Below are 18,810 nucleotides of genomic sequence, written 5' to 3' on the forward strand. Positions count from 1 at the left end.
GTCTTATGAGAGTCATTAAACTTAATTATTATAGCAAAACATGTATTACTGCAGTTACTACGTTTTGTTGAATTTTGCAACCTATTACTTCAGTAATTTTTATGCAACATTTATGTAATTTTCTTTTCCACTTTTGTAGAAGGAAAAATGGTAGTCCACGAAAAGAATTCCACTCAACGTCTCACCTTGAAAACGGACCAGTACATTCGCGTCATCGCTCTTATGACCATAGCTACAAACGAGTACAACGAAAAGAAGCCATGTACAGTAAGGAAAATAATGCGGGTTACGGTCGCATGGCTAATAATGATTACCGAGACGACTATCAACGTTATCGACCGCATTCTCCCAAAAAAGCTCCAGATTACGATACGCGAGGAGAGAAACGCAGACCCCCAAATTACGAGGACCATTATGGCTACTATGATAATTACCGGGAGTATCGTTCTCAGCCATCAAGTGCGCGTCAGTCTCCGTACCCTCAATATGACGATTACGATCATGAGACATATGAAGCTGCTGCACGTGTGTAGAGTAGGTTGCTATTTTACACCAGATTTACATTGAAGATAATTTAATCAAATGCAGCATTGTTTGCTTATAAATGTATTCTTTTCAGAAAGAAAGTGACTGAATAACAACCAGGATTTTTCAAACTCATTATTAACGCTTGACTGAACATTAGTAATGCTTGACTGCACAACAACTTTTCAGTGACACTCATCAGTAGTGTTTCCACATGTACAGGTTCATCTTCATTACAGGTATGGAGGTTGAATGCCTGTCTTGAGATCTGTAAAATACACAGATGTTTTAACAAGTTTACAAATTAGCCAAGTGTCAGTGTCATCTAGGTATGTAAATCAGGTAAACCAGGTGTCATTAATGTGTCATTCAACAATAGAGCCTTGAGATAAAGTAAACTACATTTTCAGTTCAGTCTCTACTGAGTTATTCTAATTAATCCTAATGAGTGTATCGTAATTAAATGATTTAATAATAATAATGGTTAAACCTAATTATTTAGTTTATGTATATTTTCAGTTAATGTTTATTTGTGAATTATATAGGTGCTTATCAATATTTTTCTAAAATGATTTGTATAAATACAAAGAATTATCAAAAGATTAAGTAATCAATTAATAAGTATAAACAATTTTGAACTACAAATTTCGCGGATACGGAAAACTCAAAGGAACTAGAATTCATCACAGAGTGCCAATTGGAAGACCGCCCAAGTGAGGGCGGTTCCATACTCTGTAAAAGGCATTACAAGTTTCTAATGCAAAAATCGTGGATTGCTCATTCTTCTGATACATTCTTGTAAATTAAAACAATGATCTTTTTTTTACTGATTGTTACATATATTTTCTTTGTTATTAAAGTGGAGCATACTATTATTTTTATGTTTACTAGACTTTTATATAAATGACTATAAACACAAATGTATCAAAGAAAAGATCATCAATGCCTAGATTACTCAAAGTTACTGATTAATAAATAACTGAATTGAATATAATAAAATTAAACAGGAACAAATACTGTTGCAATTAGGATAGTTAATCAATTGGATTTTATTATGGGATCATATCAGAACTATTCTACTGCAGTAACAACCTTATTCTACTGCAGTAACAACCTTATTCTACTGCAGTAACAACCTTATTCTGACTGGAGTAACAACCTTATTCTACTGCAGTAACAACCTTATTCTACTGCAGTAACAACCTTATTCTACTGCAGTAACAACCTTATTCTACTACATAATATATGATTTGTCTCAATGTCAAAGTTTTTGACGCAGTCACTGATATAAAGAGTGCTTGCTAAATGATTGCATAAACAGTTTAAAGTCTAAACAATATGTAGTTACTGCAGTAACTGCAGTAGAATTGACATGATCCCTAATAAAACAGCAGTATTACAGTATTTAAATCTCAATATGATCACTACCAGAAGATCATTATTTTTTTATTGCAAAAACCTGCACCTCTTCACAATAGCATTGAACATTATTGTAAAAACAAATTTCCAGAATTAATCTCTCAATGAATCACTGCTTCTTTTTTAGTAATGAAAAAGTATACAACTCATCATGTTTTCTCTCTTGAACATTCATAGAAATTATTTTTTTAACAGTAAAATACTAGAAAGGCTGCTGTGTTGAAATATTAAAAGCACATCGTATAATTACAATGTAAATACGCATATATGAAATATTTAACAGGGTTTTTGAGATGTGATATCAAGTATTTATTTATTTGTTGTACCAGGGAAGAGTGGTAATTTCACTCTTCTCTGGTTGTACTTCCATTTTTATACTCTTTAGAAATTGAAGACCTTTAAACGCCTCATCAGTCTGGTACTGACAATTTTTACCTTTTGATTGATTTTATCAAACATTTTGGTGTGTTTTTGTTTCAATATCTGGTTATTTTTCTTTATGAATTTGCCATGTTTTTCTACTATATTAATAGTTTGTTTTGCTGTCAATATAAAAAACCAAGGCTATGAAATAACGAAGTAAAAGAGACAGTACATAAGCTCACAAACTTTACTAAACTAAATCAATTTTGTGATAGCTTTTGTAACTACGCCAAATAAGAATTCCTCAGTGTGAGCATGTGCAGATGGTTTTTATGCTCTACTGCTTTGTCACATTTGTACTAATTGTGAAGTCCTTTATGTAACCACCTATGTACAGTTGCTATCATCTCACCATATTATACACTAAAACAGTATTTTAATTTAAACTTTTATATTTGATACTGTTATTGTTTAATGTATTGTAATGTTTACTGGATAATGCTTGATATAATTGCAGATATTACTGTCTCATAATGATTTGAATGATTTTTATGTGAGCACATATTATATAGAAAAATTACCTCTGCAGACGTATAATCTTCTTTCCTATGGTAGTATTTCTTTTGGAATATATTCTATGCCTCATTTTGTATAAATACTTTAATTAAGATTTGAATAACTAAATTAATTTGCTCTTTATTTCTTCACCAACTATACAAAACATGTCTTTAACCACCTTCTTATTCTTCTCTGGCAACCCCTGCAACAATTCTCATTTTCCCAATTTTGGGCTAAATGAAGGTGTGTCGAGAGGTTTTTATTAAAGATATTATTTTCAATTCAGTAAACTAATAAGTAATATAACTAATTACCTCTTGTATTTTATTTTCTACTAATTATAAAAGTAATATGTTTTATTTTTTTTATCCAGTATTCAAATATAAATGTAAGACTAGTCAGTAATGGTATAACAGAATTAAGTTTAGTAATTGGTTACATAACCTAGTAACAGTTGAAGATTTTACTTTAACTTGCTTAACTTGGACGGGGGATTTTGATTTCGTTTTCTGCCAATGTTGGCAAGGTTCTGTGAACTATAACTATGTTATGTGTGGCCCACTTACTAATTTTGTAAACAAAATATATGGGACATTTGTGTAGGTCATGAATATTCATGATTATACTACATTAAAAAATAATTATTTTTACATATCTTTAATTTTCATAGTTTCTTTATTTTCGGGGGAAAATTAAAGCGAAAATAAAGATACTTTACATTTCTTATGTTATGATTTATGTAAGTAACATATTGTCATATGTAAAAATAGTTTATTACAGTTAGTTATTTTATATAGTATTGTAGTATAATTCTATATTAATTATGTAATAATATATAACGTCTGTTTATATAGCAAAAATATGTTATATAGCAAAAATAACTGATTATATAAATAGTATATTCCATTCCCAGCTTTTGTACCGCTATAGCAGAAAAATCAGGTTGATAAATTTAAACGTTGAATTTTTTTTCAAGTTTGTGTACAGAAAAAAAATGTTTTACAAGAAATCTTTTGACAAGAAATGAATCTGTATGAAGTGTAAATATGATATATGTTGGCAGTTTTGTATTGTAAATAAAACTTTGTTAAAAGTAATGTAAAATACAAGTTCTTGCAAAAGTAGAGGACCAAGAAATTCCATTTTGTCATCAGCAGGTTTCTGTCATTGACATGAGTCGATAGGGGGCCTCCTAAAGACTTCGTAATGGTGCATTCTGCATTAATTTTATAGGCCTATTCTTTCATAAAAAAAAAACAAAAGAGCAGAGTTGCTGAAGTAATTTTAATCTGAGGTTCTTCTGGCTTTTGTTCTTATGAGATTGAGTCTTATGCAAAAAAATGCACCATTTTTGTACTTCAAAATAAAATATCTTATCAATAAACTAGTAGCTTTGTGTGTGTTTTTCTGTTTGTGTATTTTATTATTATAAAGTAGTAATTATGATTATATCCCATCAACTCTTCAGAAGATATTTCTAATGGATAGCAATGTGTTCAATCAAGTTTCTGTAAGCTGTTCTCTGATTGGGTGTATTTTATTTACCCAGTTCTTGATTTTATCAAACTACATTACAATTGATTTTCAAATTCAATAATATAATAAAAATTCCCAAAATCTAGAAAGATGTTGGTTATGCACAGAGAGACGGTTAGAAATCAATATTACATAAGTTTAATTCACACAAGGCGCCTCATATTCAATAATTACGTCATCTCCAATAAAACAAATTTGCATTTAATGCATGAACGATTCTCTATCTTCTAAACAGATCATGCTGTAGAATTTTCTTAAATTATTGTCACTGCATTTGTTAACAAATATTAGTTGCAGTACCAAAGTAAGCATGTAAACTTATTCTAAATGTCATCATATAATTGTATATACCTGTTCTTTTTGCTAAATGGCGTCACGATCGAGAATGTTAAGGATTTTTGCTAGGCTCGTCCTTCCCCTTACTTTTCTCAGTACACAGAACAGTCAGACAGAAAACTAAGCTATTCTATGGCTTACCATCTTTTCTTGGCCTAAAATACTAATTAACTAGGTAGGCCTAGGATCGAGATGGACGGGCAAGTGGCAATTCTAGGCAAGATGACATATACGACCGTCTATGCAAGGCCCACTAGATTAGACTCTTCTTTAATTATTTTATAGACTAAACTGTAAAATTTCAATATAAAATTTAATGACAAAAAGAGAGATCGACGTTTCGGTACCATCATAGAACCATTTTCAAGATCAAGTGAATACAAAACAATAATAATTATGTGCACTAAGCACCAAAGTTGGTGACAGGAAATGCTAATTGAGGGCTAATTAGGTAATTAGCTCCTCCTACTGAGTTCACGTTTAGTATGATCAGCTCTCGCAAATGTTGGGGTAACCCCGGTATTTTGACATAGTTGTAGAAAGTCAAGAGATGACTCACAACTAACAAGCTTTTGACTGCATCGCTCAAGACTTCTGAACAGATGAAGTTGGTTGTCATGTTTCAAATTACGAATTAAAAGACGTTTACTATATAATTTCAATATAAAATTTAATGACAAAAAGAGAGATCGACGTTTCGGTACCATCATAGAACCATTTTCAAGATCAAGTGAATACAAAACAATAATAATTATGTGCACTAAGCACCAAAGTTGGTGACAGGAAATGCTAATTGAGGGCTAATTAGGTAATTAGCTCCTCCTAAACTGTAAAACAATTTTTTATGGTGAAATATTATTAATAATCTGTGTCAGAGTGAGTGTTTATTGGTTATCCGCACTTGGCGGATAACCCCTTGTTATTGTCAGGATCTTTTTTTTTTTTTTTTTTTTTTTTTTTTTTTTTCTTTCTTATTCTTCTTTCTTTCCCAAAATTTTGTTGCGCATGTATCTCTAAATCTTCTCAACATAACATTGTATAACTTAATCAGAAGATTGACCTCTATCTGAAGATGTCGTAATAAGGTTTTCGGTCCCGTCCGAGTTACGCAGCGTAAGTTACGCGGCGTAAGTTACGCGCGATTTTATGAATTTCGCGTATTTAATTTAGATCAAAAACCATTAAACCATTTAAATTGAAACTTGGCAAAAGTTTAATTTATATCATGCGCTAACTTTCTATGGAGAGAAAATGGCATGTTTCACAGAAAGTTACGCGCGTTTAAAATTTTAAAATGCGAAAAATCAATTTCTAGTCAACTTTCTATGCGTTTCATGTCATTTTGAGCATGTCAAAAATTCCCACGCGCGCGCATATTTTTACGCGCGCGTGCGCATATAGCGTTAAAAACATACTTTTTTCGCGTGATTTATGTTTTTCCAGCCTTTTCTAGTAATTTTACCAACTTTTAAACAATTTCGACTCAAAATCACGTCATACGAGCACGTGGAATTGGATAATTTGCGCGAGTTTTTGATGAAAAAGTTCAAAAATTTGTCAAAATTATGCCTTTTTTTTAACGGTCATAGTTTCTAAACTACATGGTGTAGTTTATTGTTATTACATAATATGGAAGTAGATGAGTTGTAGATATCGGTTCTAGCATCAATATGGCTAACTGGACATTGTGACGTCATCGTATGGCCACTCGAATATAAAATATAGGATTTTTGTCTCTTTCGTCTTAGCTCATCACATTTAATAGAGCGCATCTCTACTTATCCGTATTCCATTTCCCCCCATTTTTTTATATTGTCTAGGTCAATCAATTATCTTTCGCCTGATTTACCATTTTTAAAATTGTGATGACGTCATCATGTTCAAAAGCGTCAATAACTGTGGTCACTTATTTTCACCTATTCTGCACTGTATGTAGTACGTATACAGTATATAGTGTATATAGTTAGACGTGACACAAAATAGAGAGCACACTAACATTTTGTCAATGGCATAATCGTTTTTCTGTGCGCAATATTCTAACGTATGACGTGCACGTGCAGTTTGCGTGGCGGATAACCCGAATTCGTCAAAGTGACGAGTTCAAATCTAGTTTATTATTGTTTGTATTGTTGGGATGTGCTTCGCCTGGTATTGCTGGAAGGGAAGTTACACCAGCTAATCAATGAACAAATGTAACCCTAACAGGTCTAACAATCTAAAGGCTAGGCTAATTAAATTATATACACACACAATCAATACATGAATAAAGTGATTATTATTAATAGTATTTGAAATTGAAGTTGCAGTATATTGTATATTAGGAAAAAATTCCAACAAATGTAGACAAAAATCGTTGAAAAGTACTCTTAAATTTTTTATCAGAAAATGAGTCAACAACAGGGACCAACCGAGAGGCCAATGATCAGTGTAATGCTCATGTCGGAGCTGGTGAAGTCGCCACCAGATTTCTTTGAGATAAGACAGGACGTTGGACGAGAACATCCTATCTTTATTCATGATCATCACAAAGTGAATGTATGCGTACATTCCACTAAATACAAGACTTGGTTTCCTGACACCCTGGGAGAGTAAGTATGGATCGCTAAAATGTATGGTGCGCTACCAATGTGTTTTATAATGATTAAACATAGTGCATGATTCCTTGTTAAGTGAAATGTACTCTGGACGATTATTGGTTTATATTTTTAAAAGTTTGTTATTTTCATAGGATTTTGAAAGTTAACAATGACACTGAGTTAGAGAGCCTGTCAAGAAGTATTCTCTCAAAGCCTTTGTTTTTTGACGTTCATCTTGAAAGAAACTCAAAGCTTGCCAACCACAGACACATTACCACAGGTACAGTAAATACATTTTTGTAATATTTTATACGCAACTTGCCAATTACAGAATGGATAAACTAATTTATAATTTATTGTGCTTATAAACTAAGTCTCATTTGAGGCTTAGTGAGTGGAGTTGAAAGATAGAGATAATTGTATAGGAAATTCCCATGCGTACTGTAGAAAAGTATATTTGAGGTCCCTGTAGGTTAGTCTATGTGGGGAATTTCCATCTAGTACAGAAGACTATGTGGGAAATTCCCATTCCTATGTAAAAGTTAATGTGATGGAAAGAAGACAGAAGACTATGTGTTTAACTTGACTAAGTTTTTATATAGATATTTATGGTATTTGAGAGGTTTATAGTGTAAGTGTGGAAGAACATGTGACTTCACGTTGTGAAGGTTAGGGTCCTAATAGTAGCCCACAAGACACAAAGTTTTCTAGGAAACAGGGTAGAAATTGTACACAGGTCCAGTAGTTACAGCATTTAATTATTTATTTTTTCTTAAGGTGATTTTGCTGTAGTAGTGAACCCACAGCATCCAGTAATTAGGCAGCAGATTTCTAAACTTTTAGAAGAGGGAAAAGGAGACATGAGGGCTGGCAGAAACTTTGCATTAGAGGTAAATGTTTCTGCATTTTATGGCATAACCTGTTTTATATCAACATATTCGTCAATATCTGTATTGAAATATAAATACTCTATAACCACTATTTATTAAGCGGATACCTTTGGAATAGGGTTTGGGTGTCAGGCACAGATTTAGGTAGGGGCCTTTAGCCCCCCCCCCTCCTAAAATTTAACAGCCATGTCTTTTTAAGATAAAATAATGACTATTTTATTTTTCTGCAACCCGACGAATCGTGTTTATCATTTATAATCCCCCCTAATCTTGATGCTGGATCCACCCCTGGCTGTATTTTTAAAAGATATATTGCCCCTCATTTGCTTCACATAAAAGTGTCTCTCCCTCCAATGGAGGGGTTATACTGTATGTATAATATAATTGCCGGAACCCTGTATGAACGGCCGCAGAGCATAAATCAATGAAACAAATTACATTTCATATTATTAATGTTACACTGTAGAACCATATTTTGTTCACAAGATTTCTCAAAAGAACTAAATATTCCGTACAATCATATCAGAGTTGGGTAAAACTTCTGAAGTATTACTTAGGGTTATTGCTAGATGTCTGACATAAGCAAGATCATTGACTTAATACAACTTTTTTAGCTAAGCCATTATATATATAATTTGTTTTCAGTTTGATTTCAACGATGTGATAAAATCCTGGTTCAAGCAGCTTATGTCTGAGGATGGGATTACCAGCTCAGCCTGCTACACTATGTGGGAGTGTAACCATGCTAGCATTGTCATTACAAACTCCTCTGAATATCTTCACTGCTACGATGTGTCTCTTGAAAACAGCATACTATGGATGATTTGCTTCCCATGTTGTCTGCTCACATGCCCATGTTACAGGGTAAGGAAAACAGGGATAGAAATATGGATAGGATTGTAAGAAAACCGGGATAGAAATAAGAATATTGTAGGAAAACAGAGACAGAAATAAGGACGGGATTGTAGGAAAACATGGATAGAATTATTGATGAAATTAAAATAATGATGGGATTGAATGTTGACAACATGCATCTCATTGTAAAGATAGAATTAAATGTTGCATTTCCAAAATGTTGAAAAAAGGGATAGAAATACTGAAATTATTTTAAAATTGGGATAGAAATACTACCAGTGTAAAAACAAAGATAGAAATAATGGTAAAGATAATGTATGCTTTTATTTAAGTAAAAGAGATACAGTTTGAATTGAATAATAGAGGATTACATATTAATCCAGTTGAAAGTTGGATTTTTAAAAAAATTTAATTTTGTGACTTTTTTTTAATTTTTCTTTTCCAGGTGCACAGATGCTTTTCTTGTGTGGATCGATCCGTATCTATGCAAGGAGAAGTGGTATACGTATCAATGGCCGGTTGGCAGCGTACTTTAACTGCCGCGGCTATCATGAGAGCAATCCAAGCCCAGATGGGCTCCAATGTCCAGATATCCTCAACACAAATTGTAGGACCACCACAAGTTCAGGTTTCCATTGGTAAGTGTTTACTTAATATGTAGTTATAAGTAGAATATATAATTTACTTTTTCTTTAATGTACCTGAAGATTAGGATTTAAGGACTAGCTCATTTGTTTCTTTGATGTCATGACTGAACTCTTCATTTACGTAAGGGAGATACATACATGTCAAGTTGCTGCTGGCTTGATATTTTGCAATTATGACTCCAACCAACCCCACAATTTCCAGTTCTAATATCTTTTTTTTTAATGTTTTTTTGTGAGAGTGAGAAGATGGTACACATTAAATCATGTAATTTGTTTTTCACAATAGCCCACTGGGCCTCTATTAAGTTGTAGCCCAAATGCCATTTTGTTAGACAGACCTAACATTTCACTTCTTAGTGAGCTGAAATAGCTAAAATACTGTCTAGGCACAGATTGTACTATTCATTAATTGAACTTGAATTTAAAAACTGTGTTAATTTGTCTCGTACCCCAACGGGCACAGCAAATGATAGATTAGTTCCCCTGAAGCAGGCTTTACTAGACTACCAAATTCAGCCTTGACAAATTATTATTTATATATAGACTTAACTTGCATGTTCATCTTATTTTTAATTTTTATGCAGTAACTGTAAATGTAGGCGTATTGTTAATTTTCATAAAATATATTTTCCTTTTATATAGGTAATCCAACAGTGACAGCTCAACCCTACTCATCCTACCCAAATCAACAGCATCAAGTACCCTATCCAAGTCAACGTCACCAAGCACCCTACCCCCAATCAGCCATGCCTCAAAACATAGCACAGCCCCCAGGCTCATACCCAGCCCCAGGGCCACATCTACCCTCATATGATGACGTCATGAAGGAAACATCAACAACCATGAATGCTTAAATGACAAAATTCAATTTAAAAAATATTATAAAATATTTATGTACAGTATTATGTGTTTTTATTGGTTAAAACAACTCATAGAGAGCAATTGGTGGGTGTAAACAGAAACTAAGAAACTTAATTCTGTAAATATTCTTTAATTTAAAATGCGTTAAAATGAATTAGAATGTGAAATAAGAGCATTAAACATATTAAACCTTTCCAAAAAAATAGTTCGGATGAATTTATTTAAAAAAAAAGTACAGTATGTTTCACCAAAACCAGTGGAGCATAGCAAAGGTTTACACATGCTCACAACCCAACTGGCGAAATCGATAACTAAAGTTACTAGTTGACTCTTTGGAAATTGGGGTAGACACAAGAGCTATCACAACACTGATCAACATACATGGTCTGTAGTTGAATCAAAACCATACTTATTAAATTTAATTATTTATCTTAATTTATTTTGTGTTATATTTTTTATTGATATACAACAATATTTGGTATATAGCGCCCTCTTGGGACATTACACATATACATTCAATGTACTGTAAATAGAATTGTCTACAAATAATAATAATTACATAATAATGTACATACAGTTATATTATAAAATAATAGTTTAGAAAAGAAGCATTTATGTAGAGGTCTGTATTATATATAGCATTTGTCCTTTATTTGCCCATGTACTGAAATATACCATTTATTTAATGATTTATTTAACATTTATTTTTTTATGGCCATGGTTCAAATTACAATTATGAATATAGGTTTTTATATTATAAAAAGTGAGGTTGAGGTAAGGATTTTTCCAGCAACACTTATTGCTATCGAGGTTTAAATTGTTAAGTGTGTGGTTAAAAATATATTAAACTAGATTACCGTATAAATAAAGGAATCAATGAATAACCATAAGACGGTTCAGAGAGACATAAGATCTGTCCGATTCGTCGGCTCATGGTTCCATTTAATTTTCATAAGGATGTACATTCGTTTTCATCGCATGTCATGCTATATGCAGCTATTGAGTCTAAATGTCATTTCGCACATGCTTGATGTGTTTCTGATTGACGTTTTGACTATTCATATCCAGAAATAACTTTATTGTACCATTTTCTATCATGAGATGAGTATGAAACTCTACATGTAAAAATCTATGGAATGCATTAATCGCATAAATATGTATTCACAGTCCTTAAAACTTTGCTCATTAATATTAACCAGCAATTTTAAAAGATTTAATTTTATTTGTAATGTATATAATACTATTTTGCGATTTATTACATAACGATTTTTATTAATAATTACCATTCCTATAAGTATAATTAATATATTACAATATTTATTGAAATTCATGAGTGTGTAAACCATTTTTTTTTCAGATTAGAAAAAAAATATGTATCCAAAGAAATTTAGAAGAAATTTAAGCCCACGTAAGAGAATAAAAACAAAAAAGATTCAGTCACAATAGAGTTTATGATTTTTAAAAGATTCTAAAAATTCATATAATAATAATATAAGATTAGCGAGTAAAGATGAAAACAAAATGTTATGATGATCGTTATAGTAAGTTTTACAGAGGTGTACAAACACACTTGAATGTCTTGTTCATATTATATTCTTGATGATGATAGTATAATAATTCTTGAAATAAAATTCAAGATAATAATATCAATGTATACATTTTAGTTATTTATTTATCTGTTGCTTATGTTATGTTTCCGCAGCAATAACAAAAAGTATCGGTTACCGTAATTTTTTTCACCAATCAGATTTAAAGAAAAGTGCGCATGATCAGACATTACCGAACAACCAAGTGCCCAATCACAACGCAACAATTTGTCCTTCAGGTCAGGTCAGGTCAAGGTTTTTTAAAATTATCTAATTTGAATGAGATAATTAGCGGTTAGCTTTTTTGTAGTGGAATCGGTTGAACTCCGTTTCCACAGGATCTTTATCGGTTAATTGCTGGCTGGTGGAAACACGGCCTTATATTGTCCTCTTCGTCATTATTATTTTACTGGTTTTTTACTCTATCAGACTTTTTTTCGCCCACAGAATTAATAGTTCAAATCAGTTTAATAATTGTATCGAGTAGCCGGTCGGTTCCTTAAACCATAGCCATAAAATCGGCACTATATACTCGACCATAATTTTGGTGTTATAACACGTCTTCTCTCAGTCGGTTACTACAGACTTAAAATCTGGAGGAAAAATATACATTTTAAGCTCGTGTGACGTGAGCGCACTTTAAATAACCGCGTTATGCGTGACGCGTATCTAACAGTGCGCGCGTATCCTAGTTACAAATACTATAACAACTCAAACAAACACTTCTTCGCTGGAAATTAAACCAGAAACATCGTTTGAGATAGTCTTGTTAAATTTGCTACAATCTAACTTAAGTATTCACTTTTTAGTAAGTTTAAACTTGATAATTTACATATTTATTTAATTTGAATATTTAAGTTTAGAAATAAAACTTTCTCGATAGGAAAAACTCCAGCAGCAGTGCAGGAAAGCCACACATAAAAAATAAAATAGAGGTAGCCTAGGCTAGGAAGGGCCTATCTATTTTGTATACCCTCTCCATGGGCCACCACACGTACTGTCTGTGCGTGTGTGTACATCTAGCCTCCCTACCCTACTACTAGGCTAGGCATTGAATCTTTTGGAAGAGTATGGGGTGGTCACTCCCCGGTGGTGGTACGGTGGTGTTGTCTATATCCCAGCCAGCATTAACAAATATTGTGTTTGTTTTGGGAACGACGTTCATGTATTTGTCTGACCGGCATTATTCACCTGTTTAGAGTGTTATGTTGTGTAAATGTGACGACGTTAATAATAATATCGAACACGTTTGAGAAAGTCCGCGAAAGTTGAACGTGCTAGCGTCAGCATTATTGCCTGCCTAGTTTGGCTTTAAATAAAAATGACTATTATTAAGGCATAAACATCTGTGTATTTTAATGTATATTGAAGGATATTGTTCCAAAGCACATTTATTATATGGTAAGCTGTTTATTTTGTGTGGATCTAGGCCTAGGCCTAGAGGCCAAAATGCCAATTGTTGGCAACAACGGATTGAATGTATTGTATTGGAAGCACGAGCCACCTCTCAATCGGCGGCAGCTAGGGTGGTACATACAGCATTATTTGCCTTACATTCCCAGATGCTTACGTTTCAAACTTGTTTAGATAATTTAGATCCCTAAACTCATTGATCCAATTAATAAAAAGGGAATGTTTTGGGAGAAACTTAACCCGTTGATATAGACCTAAATCAAGATAACTATGCCATCATCTAATCGTCTGGAATAATTACCACATTGAAATTCTTTATTAAATGTATGGTCCACCTGTTGATGTAGGACGCCAGGTTTACCTACGATAATCCTTTCTTTAATTGGGCCGGGGTGAATGCGCGACATGATTTACCGAATTATTTGAAAACTAGTTAATCATGACGTCATAATCACCAATTTTTATCGCTATTTTTGTGTTTTTTTATTTGTATAGCTTGTTAATAAATGGAATTTCTGCTTTAATCGGGATTATATACTAATAAATAGGTAAGTTATATATCATATTTTGTCTTAAAAAGTAGTCGAATAATAAGTAGAAACTTAAACGACGCTTTTATTGTCATGCGTCTTCGTTTGGCGTACTCGTACTCTATATATTCATAGTCAAAGTGCAAGACACAATTTATAAAACAAAAATCGATTATGGCCTCACATAAATCAGAAAGGTATTCGTTTTTGGAATCAGATGTGCGTCACAAATATCATAAAAGAAGTACGTTTTAGTACGCCTATTAACTATTATTATAGTTCTTTGTAATGGTATCGCAACTAAAATAAATGTTTGGCAACATTTAGTGTTATTTCCGAAATACAATATACTACAGTATTTGGATATTATTAAATAGGCCTTCACTCTGTCTCGGAGATCAGTGTCAATTTAATAATAATAATAATCGAACCCCCCCCCCCCCCCCCCCCAAAAAAAAAAAAACATTCTTGTAAGATTGTGCTTGGTTGGCAGCCTCTACTCGCAAGCTTGGTTGGCAGCCTCTACTCGCAAGCTTGGTTGGCAGCCTCTACTCGTAAGCTTGGTTGTTCCCACTATGAAGCAATACAAGGACGTAAGCGCAACGCAATCAAGTTGACCAATCAAAAGAGATGGATTATCCGAACTGTCACTTTACATTGGTCAACTCCCTTGCGTTGCGTTCTAGTGGGAACTAAATCTTGGTTCCCACTAGGACGCAACGTAAGAACCTGACGCAACGCCAAGTGATTTGGACAATCACAAGCGATTCGATTATTCGAACAATCGCATGTGATTGGTCAACTCGCTTGTGTTGTGTCTACGTCCTTGCGTTGCGTCCTAGTGTGAACCAAGCTTAAGGTTTATAAGAATAGACTAGTTTAGTAATTATCTAGTGATGTTGGATCCAATCGGATTGTTACCCGGTTTAAACATCTAGTACATAGCGTAGTTACCGTGCTTTACAATACCAAATAATAATTCAGTAACACGTATATTTAAAATCACAATGAAGAAATTATTTCAAATTTGTTATTCTAAAATACATAGGCTACTGTAGTTTATTTGCATGCATCTGATGCCATTATTGCTAACAAATTATTTACCAAAAACTACTAAAACTTCAGATAAATTGTCCACGTCGAGGAGATCGTATTATGTGGCCTTTTAACCAACCGACCGACTTGTATACGATTATATCAAATTAGGCTCTTCCGTGAAACAGTACATAAATTTAATTTTATATACAGTAATGATCTCCCTAGACAGGATTATATATAATTTATACATTTACTTTCTTACTTTATTCAATATAGGGCACGAGTCAGGTTTACAAATAATCTGTTTTAGGTGGAAAAGACATACTGTACTTAAGCAATATGTATTATTATTTTAATAAATACCGTTCAAACGGTAAGAAAAAGTGTACAAGTTACGCAATGTCATACCACATTTATAGGACATAGTTTTCGGAAACCGAAATATTCTTCTAAGAATATCAAGTTTAACCTTCTGTTATGCGACTTTGTTTTACCTTCTCAAACATCATCGATCATAATGCTTGACGTACAGGATCTCATCAACAAAGCTGAATTTTTAACTATTAGCAATCAGTCAAATTCAGCTTAATTCAAGCTGCAATAATTTTAGATTATTCTTTTAAAAATGGAGAATTACGCAAATAGTAGCACATCACTTGGAAAGACAGTGACTGCGTATGATGGAGTGTTTCTCTAGCGCTGTACAGTATTTGAGGTGTGTTTACATATTTTTTTGAATGATCGATAATGACGTCGATTATCTAGGCTCACTGAGCAGATGCTTAACCCAAATCTGGGCTCCCGCGCCGTTGTTTACCAGCAGACAATCACCTCACAGCTTTCCAATCTAGGTAAATTCACCATTTCAGCAACAAAATTGATCTTTAATCAGGTTTCCCACCCAATAGATAAATCCACTTTAGGGTTACTTGGAGTTCAGCCTGTTGTTTCTGGCTAATCTAATGATAGATAGTGATTAGCTACTGAGTAGATTTGAATCTCGTGTAGACCAGCACAGATAAGCACTGACATCAATACCGCCCACTTTGAATTAAGATTGATTACTTTTTCAGCAAAACTTGTTGAACCAATAGGGTTGTGAGGCCTAGAGTATGGCATGAAATGAAAAAAGGGCACTATCTATAGTGTTATGTATGACATGCGAGGACGAACGAATAATATGAAATGAAAAAGAAATGGCAAATAGCAAAAGTTGTAATTTCACCAAAAAAAAATGTTTCCTGCAATCTACAATTAATGTTGATGTAGGCCTACAGTAGAATAGATTACAGTCCCGTATGACAGCTAAAGAAATAGCTAGTAAATCAATCAATTTTCCAACAAATAATATTTTTCTACTTTTAAGTATCCGATCATGATCATTCTCCAAAAAAAAGTTTTTTTTGTCACATAGTTAATGCTTACTTAGCAAGCAGTTTTGCAAAGTAATGTAATAGTAATTGCCAAAATTTGCCATTTTTACGGCCTTCTTCATATAGTACTTGCTGAAAAGACCGATAGCAGTTTTACAGTGAGCACTGCGCCCTCTTTGAATCATTGGTAATGTCTGTTTTTGCAGTGGTAACTTGATGAAACTATAGTTTAAAGATTTTATACTAATGTCGTATTATGTTGTGACGTAATCTTGGTGTTTTGAAGATTTATTGTACTACATTAAATCAAATGTGATAGGACCGGGAATTAAGATTGATGAAACATCCGTAGACAACGAATTCGGGATTATATTTACCTTGAAAATTTGCATTTCCGAATAAAATCTTATGATAAATACTGTTAATGTATGTATTCCTCATTTAACTGAATACAAATCAAGTAATGTTGATACATGACACATGATACTATCTCGAATTAAAAAAAACATAATGTTTCGGACTGGAAATGGAAATTACACCGACCACGATTATAATGGCACACTGTCATTTTCTTTCTCTGATGGACATTTACCTCTACCTATATCGCAACCTTTTGTTTTGAAAAGCAATATAGAGACGCGCGCATGAATCATGTTGTAGCTATACAGAGTGCGAATGAATGCAATATAGGCGCGCTTGAATCTATACAAAGAGTGCGTATGGATGCACAAGCTCCAACCGGTGAGGAAGGATACAAACATATAAAGATGTGTTGATAAGACGAATAAATCAAACTTGGAATTATTGACTTCTGTAAAACAAAAATAATAATTTCGCTGATAAAAAAGACAAACTAAACAGTTAATCATCCAATGTTCCAAAGTTGTTTTAGAATAACTATTAGGTGATGGATTAAAATGGCCTATTCATAACTTTTCATGAGGACAATGTACTTTTTAGAAAGTATTTTGGTATTAATTAATCTGTTGATTCGAATTCATTGTCTTATTTATTTTGAGTAATGAGCAATATAAATGCAAATAATACTTTAGTTCATTATCATTATTTTGTTTTGCAATTTGTGAGTCATTCTCGATTGGCAACTTAAGTTGGTGTTTACGACGGGCTTAATTTGATTACCAATAACTCGAACCCTAATCAATATTAATCAATTACAGTGAGACGGAAATAAGAGATAGCTTAATTTGATAAGTTTGGGTTTATTTGAAGTTTAGTTGTTGCGTCATTCGGAGTAATGAACTGAGACGAATGTAATAACTAAACTAAATAATGTTTTTAGAATAATACGATGTTTACATTACAGACCATAGATTGACACTGAGAGTAGTGATATGATGTCGTTCATTCAATAATCTTCTGACAACGACAATCATCTAAACTCATTCGTACTTTATTTACAACATATCTAGCTTGTTACATTAGCAAGACTCAGTGAACCATTAGTTAAAATATTCCTCCTCAATATGCCCATTTTTATTACGTCATTCATTAATTAATCACGCATGACGGATTGCAACTAGTGCTATCACAGTGATACCGTTTTGTTAAATGGTAATGGTTGGGTGTTTATATCTCAGTATCTTTGTTCAATAAAACAACACTAAAATATAAAAATAGCAATAGGCCTATAAAATAACTGGCTTTATGAAAAAGAATGTAGTACCAGTAGTTGTATAGCTATATGATGAGTGATAATATTATCAAAAACGATTTAGTCTGTAAAAATAATGAATGAAATTTAACTTACCTTTGCTTTAGTGGAGATTTATGTTCACAGTATGTTCATTACTTGAACAGTTTGAGTTTGTTTTGGTTCATATTTTAGAGGAAACTTCGATTTAATTTTTAGGACTTAGTTTGTCATATATCTCTGTCGCCTCTGGTTTTGCTGTTATCATTTATTTGGTAATGTTTTCTAATGTTGCTTGTTTCTAGTCATCTTAAGCATCTTTCATCCCACTTGTAATCGCAAGTATGTTTATTACCAACTGGTTTAATGTAGGTTTTATTACTAGAGATTAGATGATGTTGTTTGTGTTTTGATATAAACACATTCTAGTGCTTCTCTATTAAAATATGGTTGTATTGTGTGTTTCATATAGTTTTGTAATTTTATCCTACATCCACGTCTTTATAAGTTTTATACGGACCTTTAGCTTCACGTTGAAAACAAAGATTTCTACGGATCATTAGACATCAGTACTCATCATGTTTTATAGCGATTGTCACAAACATATTAAAGGTGATAACTACAAACTCTCACTCATAGCCAAAAGAATAAAA

The 18,810-nt window shown here is 32.8% G+C and overlaps 3 protein-coding genes across 8 annotated transcripts in view; all 3 read left to right on the forward strand.

Annotated features, from left to right (window-relative positions):
• The window catches only part of LOC144839825 (partitioning defective 3 homolog), a 71,983-nt gene extending 67,731 nt beyond the window's left edge, over positions 1–4,252 (forward strand). For all 6 annotated transcript variants that reach the window (XM_078695343.1, XM_078695345.1, XM_078695348.1 and 3 more), the window contains one exon: positions 140–4,252. In XM_078695343.1, coding sequence (XP_078551469.1) covers positions 140–533 — 394 coding nt within the window. In that variant the 3' untranslated portion in view covers positions 534–4,252. The remainder of the gene's footprint in view (positions 1–139) is intronic.
• Positions 4,253–4,614: 362 nt separating this feature from the next.
• On the forward strand, positions 4,615–12,212 carry LOC144839851 (uncharacterized). The gene is made up of 7 exons (XM_078695413.1): positions 4,615–4,705; positions 7,120–7,325; positions 7,466–7,593; positions 8,091–8,203; positions 8,849–9,067; positions 9,504–9,696; positions 10,348–12,212. Exons 2-7 carry the CDS (start codon positions 7,123–7,125, stop codon positions 10,557–10,559), a joined length of 1,068 nt encoding a protein of 355 aa, XP_078551539.1. The 5' UTR covers positions 4,615–4,705; positions 7,120–7,122; the 3' UTR covers positions 10,560–12,212.
• Positions 12,213–13,413: 1,201 nt separating this feature from the next.
• Positions 13,414–18,810, forward strand: part of LOC144839861 (epidermal retinol dehydrogenase 2-like) — a 52,253-nt gene continuing 46,856 nt past the window's right edge. Inside the window, exons 1-2 of the mRNA XM_078695427.1 lie at positions 13,414–13,553; positions 14,061–14,113. The gene's annotated coding sequence lies outside the window, so the exon portion shown is untranslated. The remainder of the gene's footprint in view (positions 13,554–14,060; positions 14,114–18,810) is intronic.

Source organism: Antedon bifida, chromosome 4 (genome assembly GCF_963402885.1).
Source record: "Antedon bifida chromosome 4, ecAntBifi1.1, whole genome shotgun sequence".
Classification (NCBI taxonomy): domain Eukaryota; kingdom Metazoa; phylum Echinodermata; class Crinoidea; order Comatulida; family Antedonidae; genus Antedon; species Antedon bifida.